General features: G+C 39.9%; 1 protein-coding gene across 2 annotated transcripts in view; it reads right to left on the bottom strand.

The window, feature by feature from the left end:
• Positions 1 to 12,948, bottom strand: part of aux (cyclin-G-associated kinase) — a 703,221-nt gene that overhangs the window by 516,912 nt on the left and 173,361 nt on the right. For both annotated transcript variants that reach the window (XM_090387776.1, XM_090387775.1), the window contains exon 5: positions 1,698 to 1,837. In XM_090387776.1, coding sequence (XP_090243902.1) covers positions 1,698 to 1,837 — 140 coding nt within the window. The remainder of the gene's footprint in view (positions 1 to 1,697; positions 1,838 to 12,948) is intronic.

The following is a 12,948-nucleotide window of genomic DNA, read 5'->3' as shown; positions in this document are numbered from 1 at the left end:
ATGATTTTGTAATAACTGAGAGGAAAGTGGAGGAGAGATTGTTGAGGATAAACATAAAAAAGGCACCTGGGGTGGATGGGATCTATCCAGTTATATTAAAGGAGGTGGCAAAGGAAGTATGCAAACCCCTAGCCATAATTATGAGAGCTTCTTTGGACTCAGGGGAGGTACCCATAGACTGGAGATGAGCAAATGTAACCCCAATTCACAAAGGAGGATCAAAGGCTGACACAAGTAATTATAGACCTGTTAGTTTAACTTCTGTTCCAGGTAAATTAATGGAGGCACTGGTTAAAGAAGCACTGCAGGATCATCTAGACAAGAATTCAGTTAGAGCTCAAACACAGCATGGTTTTGTTAAGGGCAGGTCTTGCCTGACCAATTTGATTGGATACTATGATGTAGTCACAAAAGAACTGGATGCAGGGAATAACTTTGATATTATATATTTGGATCTTAGAAAGGCTTTTGATACTGTTGCACATGGAAGACTGCTGCACAAATTGGAGCAGTGTGGCATTGGAGGCAAATTGCTGCTATGGATAAGGGGATAGTTGAGTGGCAGAAGACAGAGTGGTAATCAATGGACACTGCTCAACGTGGACTAATGTTATTAGTGGAGTTCCTCAGGGTTCAGTGTTGGGTCCGTTGTTGTTTTCGGTGTTTATGAATGATATTGATGATGGGATATCAAGTTTAATGTCCAAGTTTGCAGATGATACAAAGGTTGGCAGGGTTGTTAAGGACACTACTGACGCTATGCTGCTGCAACAGGATCTGGAAAGGTTGAACAGATGGGCTGAGAGGTGGCAAATGAAGTTTAACATTGAAAAATGTAAAGTACTACATATGGGAAACAGTAACCCCAGAGCAACGTATCAACTCTGCGGTACTACACTGACAGTGGTGGAGAATGAAAAGGACCTTGGGGTAATTGTGCAGGCAGATATGAAGTTCTCTGAGCAGTGCAGACGAGCTGCAAGAGTAGCTCATGGTGTCTTGTCAATGATATACAGGAATTTTTCTAGCAGGGATAAGGAGGTGATTATTCCCTTGTATAAGGCAATGGTTAGGCCACATCTTGAGTACTGTATACAGGTCTGGAGGCCTCATTTCAAGAAGGATGTAGAACTGCTGGAACGGGTACAGAGAAGGGCAACAAGATTAGTGAATGGCACAAAGGGTTGCTCTTACGAAGAAAGGTTTAAGTTTTGCAAATTACAGAGTCTGGAGACTAGGCACCGGCGAGGTGATCTGACAGAGGTGTATAAGGCTTTGAATGTTTGAGCATGCTCAATGCCAATGGGATTCTTCATCTTGCTCAGAATAATCACCTCAGAGGGCATAAATTCAAATTGAGGAAGGACGGATGTCAGGTAGATGTGCGGAAATTTGCCTTTGGCCAGCGGGTGGTTGGTTGGTGGAACCGACTTCCATCACTTGTTGTTGAAGTTGATAGCCTGAACAAATTTAAAGCTCAACTGGACAGGTATTTCGAACGAACAGAGGGGTGAAATGGGAGTGGGTTTTTTTTTTTTTTTTTTTGGCTGATGCTGAATGCTAATAAAACAAGTAATTTAAAGTTCTTTATCAACTAAAATAAGCACATAACTTTCGAGCTGTCTTTTATAATAAAAAATACTTTGAAACATAAGAAAGAAAAATTTATGAAAGGATTGTTTTAAATAAATACTAACTTTTAAGTCTCGATGAATAATGGAAGGATTCTGATTATGCATATATTGAACAGCACAGCATGTCTGATAAAACACTTGTGTCACCTGATCAAAATCAACAGGAGTCTGTAGATTTTTAAGTGCATCCACCAATGGACCTCCTAGAATGTGAATTAATAGCAATAAGTTTACAAATGATATTTTTAAAAATCAGTAATAAATGTTAAAAAATCTTATATATGACAATTGTTAATGGCTACCAGGTGGATCAAAATTCTTTGAAGCTATTTAATATTTAAAAAACATTTTCCAATAATGGCTGATTTCCCCCATAAGAAACAGAGATGTCTTAAAACAATAAATATTACTTCTATAAATTTCACAATGTGGTTGTAAATTCAATTGGCTCTATACAGACAATCTAAAGCAGAAACAGAATATTTATTTATTTATTTGAGATACTGCACACTGATTCCTAACATAAGCTTCTATGTCTTATCTAAGTAGCGAGCAACCTGGAACCCATGTGCTATACTCCAGACTATCCAGTATGGCCTGGAAGTAAATTCTAATAACTAAACAAAAAAAAATTATTTTTGAGAAATTAAAAATCAACAATAAGCTTCTCTACAGAAACAACTCTATTTATTTAGTTTTTTCTGTGAAAAATAAAATTATAGAAGACAGATTAAAACAGTGGTAAGTGCTCCTGGTTCCCGGAATTTGTGCAGCTGCCTCAAGGTGGCCAGAAGATAATTTTATAAAGTTGGGATATTTTTTGAAAAATAAAATTACACACAACAGGGCATAAAACAAACAGAAAAAAAAATAATAAAAAGAATTAAAGAATTAAAAGTATAATTTTTCACAAAAGTAAAACAAAACATATTATTTGAAATATTATGAAAAAGAGGAGTCCTAAGTATACAAAATGCTAAATTGGAGTCCAACTTTTAAATTTCAACACCTAAATTTTTAGTAAATAAATGTCTTTGTAGTCCCCATAAAGATCTTAATATGCCTTTCCAGCAAAATCAGTTTGCAGGCTAGGCTACTCTCTTTTAGTATTTTAATGTCAGAATGATTAACTTTCTCTAATTTAACTTCTTATTCTCTTGTATTACAAATCTGCTTCATTCAGTTTCAAAGCAGTTGTGACTAAACGACAGGAGATATATGCAAATTAATAGTTATTTTCAGTTTCAGAATTCAATTAAGCAAAACTGTTCACATAATAACCAACTTTTCAGTAACCAATTACACATCCTTTTTGTGTATCAATGATTACCCCAAGCATCTGTGTGCCAATGGCCAGATATGATTAGTATCTATTCTAACTTAAGACTGCAAAACCATTAATATTCTTCAGAGTAACCACTAATATCCTTCAGAGTAACAAAAGATAAAAAAACATGTGACAGCTATGTAAGTCACAATGCATTTTTTTTTTTTTTTTTTAACAAGAAATAGTAACATACTGTTTAAAAACACGGATATTTTTCAATTCCTTTATGGGAAACCAGAAAAATGCAATCTTGAAAATGAAACAAAAATGTTTTTTATTTATCCTAACTTCAAATAGGTCAAAATATTATTCTCATAAAACAAAACAAGCAAACTACAATCAGGGCAACCTCTCAGAAAGATGCAATATCATTACATAGATCATAAGACTCCAATATTCAAATAAAATAAAATAAGAAACTAAAGAACACATTATCATTAGCATTAGTTGAGGGATATGATGCAAGAAGGCAAACTTTTACAGCATCATCCATAAAAAAAAAAAAAAAATACTTCCCATTTCACCCATTCAGTCACTCCAAATGTTTGTCTAGTTCAGCCTTACATTTAATTAAGGCTATCAACTTCCACAACAACAATAAATGGATCCAGCAATCAACTACCCGCTGGCTAAAGGCAAACTTTCATACATCTATTCTACAACCGTCTTTCCTCAATTTGAATCTATGCCCCCTCAGGCTCTTACTCTGAGCAAGCAGAAGAATTGCATCAGCATTGGAGCCTGCTAAAACCATTCAAAGCCTTATACACCTCAAACAGATAAACTTCGCAGGTGCCTAGCTTCCAGATGCTGCAACTTGCAGAATTTAAGCCTCTCTTGGTAAGAGCACCAGGCGCCTCTGTAGCCAGGAACAGCAGTGCACAGCACATGCTTCTTGATTAGACCAGGGTTCGAGCCCGTGACCACCATATACGGAGAATGCGGACATGTCAGGGAATGATCACCGCATATCCCTGGAGCAATATGGCCTGAGTTGCTAATGCTCCTAAAAAAAAAAAAAAAAACCACTCACCTCTCACCAATCTTGTTGGCCTTCTCTGTACCCGTTTTAGCAACTCTACATCCTTCCTAAAATTAGGCCTCCAGACCTAAACGCAGTACTCAAAGGTGTGGCCTGACCATTGCTTTATACAAAGGGATAATCACCTTTTCTCTGCTAGCAAAATTCCTATATATCATTGCCAAAACTCCATAACCTGCTCTGGCAGCCTGTCTGCAATGCAACGTTCAGAGAATTTCATATCTAACTGCATAATTACCCCAAAGTCTTTTTCATTCTCCACTTTCCTGAGTGTAGTACCACACAGTTGGTAAGTTTCTCTTGGGTTATGGCTACCCATATGCAGTACTTTTCATTTCTCAATGTGAAACTTCAGTTGCCACTTCTCAGCCCATCTGCCTAACTTTTCTAGATCCTGTTGCAGTAGCATACTGTCTGTACTGTCATTAACAACCTTACCAACCTTTGTATCGTCTGCAAACTTGGACAGTAAGCCTGATATACCTTCATCGATATCACTGATAAATATATAAAACAACAACGGGTCTAGCACTGAAGTCTGACTGGCAATGATAACGTCTGGCAGGACTACGGCTGTGCCTATTTTACTGCAAGTCTTGGATCCATCTGTATATAGCTGAATGTAACTTTTAAACTGAGTGGAGTGGGCCAGATGTAATTGTCTAATGTTAATATCTGGAAGATTATTTTTTCCCCAGTTCTGAAAATATTTATCAATATGTATCGTGGGTTTGCACGTTAGTATCCTGCAGTATGTTATTCATATTGAGGCCCCAGCTTGTGTTTAGAGCTGGGGGCCTAATGCCAGATGGTTTCTTAAGACATGGTTTAATTTGAGAGAGGTTTCCCCATTTTGGTCTTAAGAGATATTTCCATATGGGGTGATGTGGAAGGCTGCTGATTTTAGCAGCATAATTTAGGAGAAGAATTTGTCGATTGAAGGTGGAGCAGCGGTTCATGGGCTTCTGTATATAGACTAAAAATTGGAGATGTATGAAGGGCCCCAGTGCAACTTGTAGTGCACTATGATGTATGGGATCAAGCCATTACAGTACACTTGGTCTAGCTGAGGCATATGCAGGAGACACATAGTCGAGGCAGGATCTAATTAATGAGCAGTATAAATGTAGCAACATGTAACAATCTGCACCTCATGACATAGAGGAGATTACTCTGAGAATATTTAGTTTCTTAAGACAGCTGGTACGAATATATTTTATATGTTCTAGGAACTTTAATTTTTTATCAAGTACTTTACCAAGAAATCAAATACTGTGCTGATATGTAATACAATGAGAGTCTAACTGAAGGTCTGGACCCGATGTAAAGTATGTTTACAACAGAAGTGTACTGCAGTTGTTTTCACTTCATTAATGAAATTAGAAAGACCTTGTAGTTGTCTTTTAATGAATCACATATTTTGTGAATGACATGCGATGGCAAGATCATGAGCATACAGGTATGCATCAACTGTGTCAGGTATACACTTGATTATAGAATCAATCCTGATGGCAGAGAGTGTGGTGCTCAGCACTGAGCTTCGAGGAACTCCCTCTTCTTGCATATATGTTCCAGACAGTGAAGAGTGGAATTGGACTTGGAAGGATCTGTTAGCTAGAAAGCTCTAAATAAATTTCGGGAGAAGACCCCAAAGGCCAGATTTATGTAAGTCAAGAAGAATCCCATATCACCAAGTAGTATCAAAGGCTTTTTCGATGTTGATGCATATCATGACAAACTGCTCATTTCTTAGAAAATTGTTCAGAATATTTGCCTCAGCTTTAATAATAAGATCAAGTATCGATCTACTTCTCCGAAAATCATACTGACTTGGACTCAAAATGTTTTGAGTCTCCAGGAACAATGTTAGTTGGGTACTGACTATTTTTTTCTAATGTTTCTCCCAAGCAACTGGTTACAGAGATGGGCCGATAGTTTGTTGGATCCATGTGGTCTTTTCCTGGTTTCGGGAAGGCAAACATAAGAATGGTACCAGCTAGTGGGATAATATTCCTCTAAGAAAATTCTATTATAGAGTTGTAAGCGAGCATTTAACAATTCTTCACTTAAATGGGAAGTCATTGTGTAATAAATTCCATCAGGACCCGAAGCACTGGTGTACAATTGTACAATGCACTTACCCATCACCCAGGGTCCTTAGCTGGATATCATCATTTTTCTCTTCTTGGTGATTCCCTTCTACTTCTGACACTTGCTCTCTCTCTCTCTCTCTCTCTCTCTCTCTCTCTCTCTCTCTCTCTCTCTCTCTCTTGGGGTAACTCCAAATTTTTTTTTTTTTTTTGGCTGGTGCAGCAAAAGCCTCAAGGCTTCCTTGCACCATACGGCTAATTGTAATAATAATAATAATAATAATGTAAGTACATTGTACAATTCAGTCATGGTTAGTGGCAGATTGTATGAATATTGGAGAGCGGTATTTAAATTCAGTTTATACTTTTCTGTACTGTATTTTAGCGACTGAAAGGCTGGTTCATACGTGGAAACAGCTGAGAGGGTTTCAAAAGATGAGCCGAATGCATTAGAAATTTCACAGGATCAGAAATTTCCTTCCCTTTTAGAAATAGAATCGGAAAAGTTGCAAATCAGTATTTGCCATTGATACATTTGATTTTTTCCCAGACAGTAGCAGTATCTATGGATCTGTTTATGGTGGCCTCTTTTTTACTCATTTGTCTTACATGACAAGCCTTAGCCCTTGCACTCTTAAACTGTAGGAGGTTAACTGTGATTGGATGTTTTCGAAACTGATTCCAGTATTTATTCCTTTCTTTTTTAGCAATGCTACATTCTTCAATCCACCACATTTTTGAATGGAACCAGATTTTAAATGATGATTTCGGGATACCAGATAAAGCTGCTGTCGTTATTTGTCATGAAATATAGCTTACTGAAGAATCAATCTTGTCAGTTGCAATGATAGTGGAATTTAACTGAGCTATTTCTTGATATTTGGTCCAGTTGGCCTTGTCAAATTTCCAAATTGTTCTTATGTTACTCGGAGGAGAACTTGTACAGAAATTACAGATGATCACAAAGTGATCACTACCACGAAGGCTATCAGTAACTGTCCAGTCCATGAGAGAAAGTATTGTTGGAGAACATACTGTTAGATCAATGGCAGAGCTTGAACAACATAGTATATGCACATATGTGTGATCATCGGTGTTTAAAATAGATTGTGTTTATCTAAGAATTTTTCAATTCTTTGTGCTCTGCAGTCAAGATGTTGAGAACCCCATAGGGGGGTGATGACCATTCTAGTCGCCCAGAATACAGAAAGGAGTCAGTATTTGTCTTACGAGGTCATCTAAATCAACAAGGGTGTAAACGTGGTTGGTGAGATGCAATGAGACTAATGTTATCGTTATGCCAATGGTGAATGGGCTGCAAAGGTGTTTGCAGGGGAATAGGTATGGAGGGAATTAAAGAGTTTATCAACAACGCTACTCCTCAATGTGCTGCATTAGAGCAATTCATCAGGATTGTTCCTTGTATGCATACTGCAACAGCCTTATATTCACTTAGGAGATCATATAGGTCCTCTAAATTAGCACGAAGTCCACGACAATTCCATTGAATCACTTCAATGTGCATTGTTTGGTTTTAACTGGTAGGTTTGGTTAATTACTGCAGATATTTTTGTTTATGCCTGTCTACTTTTGCTTTTGTTTTTTTTGAAAGATTGGCCTGCCGGTTTCAATGTCATCCTCTGGATGAATCTCAAGAACTGAATCATCTTCATCTACCTTTTCATCGATATCTATGGTATCAGCTATAAATTTAGCTGTGTTGCTTCTTTAGGTTTGCTCATTAGGTTTGTCTGGAGGTATTTTTACAGGTGTATTCGCTTCTCTAGTAGCATATTTGGGAGTAGATTGTTTCTTTGATGAGGAATGTAGTGATATTGAGATAGAGGGAATAAGCAGTAAGTCTGAGTTGCTACTGAGCGCAACCATTCGGTAACTGAAACATATACTGAGGCGGTGTTAGGTGGGTCGGAAAACTGCTAGCTTGGGGGTATACAAGGACTAATACAAAGGGTACTAGGAAAGTTTTGCAATACAGCTTTGTTTATTTAATTTTTTCAAAGTAATTTCCTCTACATTCAATACACCTCTCCATCCTCCGAAACCAATCTTTAAACCAGTTCTGCCAAGTTTCACTAGGGAGTAAAGCACACTCGTTGTCCCAAGCCCGTAGAAGGTCCTCATCACTGGAAAACCGCCTCCCTTTTAGCTTCATTTTCACATGCGGGAACAGTGCAAAGTCACAGGGAGCAAGGTCTGGACTGTAGGGAGGGTGCTCGAGAAGTTTCAGTCCTGTCGTGGTCAAATATTCGGTGCAGGCTTTGGCGCTGTGAGCTGCAGCATTATCGTGATGGAGGTACCAGGTGTCCATTCTTGACTTTGGCCGCAGGTTCTTCATAGATCCAATGACTTTAGGCAGGCATTGTTCAGTATACCACTTAGCTGTGACTGTCTTCTGCATGTCCAAAACGACACGTTCCACAATTCCACTCGATTTGAAAAATACAGCTATCATTTTCTTCTTTACAGATCGGGATTTTCTGACAATTACAGGTGTGTCGTCATCATCAAAGACCCAAACTTTGTTTTGAGCCTTGGTCGGCAGATCGTAATAGTACAGCCAAGTCTCGTCACCTGTCACGATGTTGTTCACATACCGAGATTGTCCCTTATCAAACTTTTTTAACATCTCCCGGCACCGAGTCACACGTCGTGTCATCTGCTCTTCAGTCAGTTGATGCGGCACCCAGAGAGAACATAGTTTCTTCACGTGCAAATGATCTTGCAGAATCGAACTAATTGCTGGTGCATTTAGGCCCAAAGTATCCTCTATCTGTTGGTAGGTCACTCGCCTATTTTCGTCAAGCATTTTCCTCACAGCAGTAACGTTTTCCTCCGTAACTGACGTTCGTGGCCTTCCCGGCCTCTCAGAATCCTCCAGAGTTAAATTTCCCCTTTGGAATTCTCTATACCACCTGAATATCGTTGTATGATGTGGACAATCATCATCTAGTGCAAGAGTCATTTCTTCTAAGCACTGGTCTATGGTAAAACCATGCACGAAATTATACCGCAAAACTGTCCTTATCTCATTTCGTGACCACGATGCCATCGCAAGCACTTTACACTCTCACTACTAATGAATAACTGAGCCCATTGACTTGGCGCGGCGGCTACTATGCACATATGAACATGTCTCAACATGCAGCAACAAGCAGCTTCCTGTGATTCATTGTTGCGTCATATTGCAAAACTTTCCTAGTACCCTTTGTAGATTAACAGTAGCCACTGGCAGAGGTGAAAGTGATTCTTGCAATGCTTCTATTGTAATGAGGAGCAGCCTGGAAAACAAGATGCAGGGCACTTATTAGAGACTGCTGGGAGTCATTCTGGACAAATAAACACATGGGTTATGTTAGGTTGGTTGGTTGGTTGAGTTTTATTGGCGCATCAGCAACTATGGCTATAATGCGCCAAAACCTTGTCATAAAAAGTAAAAAAGTTTCAGTGACCTACTGAATTAGGTCACTACGTCAGGTTATAAAAACAAGTATAAACTGTAACAGACAAATATCAGTAAATAAGTAACAATGGAAAATCTTAAAATAATAAGATTTTTAAATATGATTAAAAAGGTTTACTGATTTTAGGAAATTAAAAATAGCAGACACATGGTCATTGTCGGATAAAATCTGACTGAGTGTATACGGCTCAGTCAGATGGTTAAAAGCGGTAAAACGAGCATTTCTAAAACAGGTACAGTCAACTAAAATGTGTCTGATTGTTAAGATTGTGCCACAGGACACACACATAGGAGGGTCATCAGCCCTCAGCAAAAACGAATGAGTTAAATGACTGTGTCCTATGCGGGTCCGGGCAAGAACAACTTCCTCCTTACGATTCCTGCGCAGACTAGACTGCCACGGTTCAATTACAGGTTTTATATGATATAATTTATTCGCAGTCTGTCTATTCCACGAATCCTGCCATTGGGAATGTACCTTTTGGTGTACTATTTGCCTGTAGTCTGTATAGGGGACTAACAGGCAGCGGTTATTATTGGGAATTGCTGATTTGGCTGTGGCATCAGCCAAATCATTTCCCCTAATCCCAATGTGGCTGGGAATCCAGCAGAAGCGGATATCATATTCACGTTCATGGAGAACGCGAATCTTCTGCTGAATGCTAGACAGAACTGGATGATCATTATATCTCACAGATATTAAAGCCTGTAACGCACTGAGAGAGTCGGAATATAAAATGAACCGATGGTATTGGCATTCACTAATGTGATCCAAGGCTAACTTTATAGCGTGCAGCTCTGCAGTAAATATGCTGCATTCAGAGGGAATCTGCTCCGATGTAGTGCTGTCTCTAAAGACAGCAGCAGATCCCACATATGATTCCGCCTTCGAGCCGTCTGTGTAGACTGGCGTGAAGTCAGAATGTTCAGCTCGGTGTGCTGAAAAAAGCTGCAGGTAGACAGACGATGGAGTGTCAGACTTTCCCCAATTTCTAAGGGACAAGTCACATGCCGGGACATGAGCATGCCAGGGTGGAAGGGGTTGCTTTGGTGTTTGGGCAACCCTGTCTACCTTTATATTAAGTTCTTTGAGTAGCTCTTGGACACGAATACCAAAAGGACGATTGGCAGTCTTACGGGTGTTGTACAAATTTTCCCATCGTGGCTCAAAAACGGATAGCCACGTAGGATGGTCTGGCAGGGATTTCAATTTTAAAGCGCAGTATAGAGACAACTGCTTACGTCGAAGCGATAACGGTGGTTCGTTTGCCTCGACATATAAGCTCTGGACTGGAGATGTTCGATAAGCTCCAATAGCGGTACGGAGAGCCAGATGATGGACAGGATCCAGCCAACGAAGTACACTGTCTCTGGCCGAATTGTAAACCAGGGACCCATAATCTAGTCTGGATCGCACAAGTGCACGGTAAATGCAAAGAAGGGTACATCGGTCTGCTCCCCAAGATGTAGAGGAGAGCAAGCGGAGAATATTCAGCCCTCTTGTGCACTTTGTGCGGAGTTGACGGATATGATCCAGAAAGGTCAACTTTTTGTCAAATATGAGTCCCAAGAATTTTGTGTCCGGTGCTACTGGAATAGCATTTTGTCCGAGCCTTAATTCAGGTTCAGGATGAAGATTATGCTTGCGACAAAAATGTACGCAAACGGTCTTCTCCGGCGAGAACCTGAAGCCATTAACAAGTGCCCAGGAATTGAGACGATCAATGGCTTTCTGCAGTTGTCTTTCAATAACCCTCATGTTGCATGACTGACAAAATATGCTAAAGTCATCAACATAGAGGGCACTGTTTACAGTTGGAGGAAGTTGTCCTATGATGGAATTTATTTTGATGGCGAAAAGCGTGACACTTAATACTGATCCTTGTGGTACTCCCTCCTCTTGGCTGAAGGAACGAGAGAGTGAGGATCCCACACGAACTTGGAAAGATCGATTGGCTAAAAAGTGTTTAATAAAAATGGGGAGTTGCCCCCTAAGACCAACGCTATGCAGATCTTTTAAAATGCCAAATCTCCAAGTTGTGTCATACGCTTTCTCCATATCAAAGAACACCGACACCAAGTGTTCGCGTTTTAGGAAAGCATCCCGGATGGATGTTTCGAATCTAATAAGATGGTCCAAAGTGGACCGGTTCCTTCGGAAGCCGCACTGGATGTTGGAGAGAAGGTCATTTGATTCTAAGTACCATATTAAACGAGAATTAACCATTCTCTCCAGGATTTTGCACAGACAGCTAGTCAGAGCAATAGGACGATAATTGGTGGTGACTTTTGGATCCTTTCCTGGCTTAGGAAAAGCAAGGACGATTGCCTTCCGCCAGGAGTCCGGAAACTGCCCTTCAATAAAGATTCTGTTATATAGAAGGAGCAGATAATCCATAGATTTTGGTGAAAGACGTTTAATCATTTCATAATGGATGCCATCTGGTCCAACAGCACTTGCATTAGAAAGAGTGAGGGCTCTCTTCAATTCCTGCATAGTGAATGCCCCGTTGTAGGGATAGAGGCCCTTGGACTTGAAATTAAGTGCCTGCTTTTCGATTTTATGTTTCAGGACCAGAAACTCTGGGGAATACGAAGATGTTGCGGAGATGTTAGAGAATGTTTCCCCAAGAGCATTGGCTATTGCAGTTGGATCTGCAATAGCGCATCCATTATAATCTAGGATTGAAGAAGGGTGGGATGTATATTTTCCCTTCATTTTCCGGATTTTATCCCAGACTACCTTAGAATTGGTAGCCTGGTTAATAGATGATGTAAAACGGATCCATGATTCCTTTTGACTCTGACGGCGAATGTAGCGTGTTTTGGCTCGTGCACGCTTGAAGGCTATTAGATTAACAGTGGTAGGATATCGACGGAATATCCCCCACGCTTTGTTTTGAGCCTTTTTTGCTGCTGTGCATTGTGAATTCCACCAAGGTTTGGGAAATGGTGGAAACCGGGCAGATGTTTTTGGAACAGCATTCGCAGCTGCTTGGACAATGATTTCTGTGATGTACATTACTGCGTCATTGATAGGCTCCTGACTGACTGTACTCAGGTCAAAATTTGCCTGATGTTGGAAGGCATTCCAGTCAGCCTGATCAAACTTCCACCGTGGTAACCTAAAAGGAAGACATGGTCTCCCACTGTGTAACAAGGTTATCACAGGGAAGTGATCACTTCCGTATGGATTCTCCTCCACTTCCCAAGTGAGTGAAGGGAGTAGAGAAGGGGAGCAGATAGAGAGATCAATGGCAGAAAAAGTACGGGTAGGCATGTGGAAGAAGGTGTTTGTTCCAGTATTTAAAAGGGAAAGGGCATTGTCATTGAGCATACGCTCTATGACCCGTCCCCTTCCAGTGATGTTAGCA

This window comes from Mastigoproctus giganteus, chromosome 13 (assembly GCF_048544385.1).
Source record: "Mastigoproctus giganteus isolate SK-2022 chromosome 13, ASM4854438v1, whole genome shotgun sequence".
NCBI classification, from domain to species: Eukaryota; Metazoa; Arthropoda; class Arachnida; order Uropygi; family Thelyphonidae; genus Mastigoproctus; species Mastigoproctus giganteus.
This window is presented reverse-complemented; position numbering and strand designations above follow the sequence as displayed.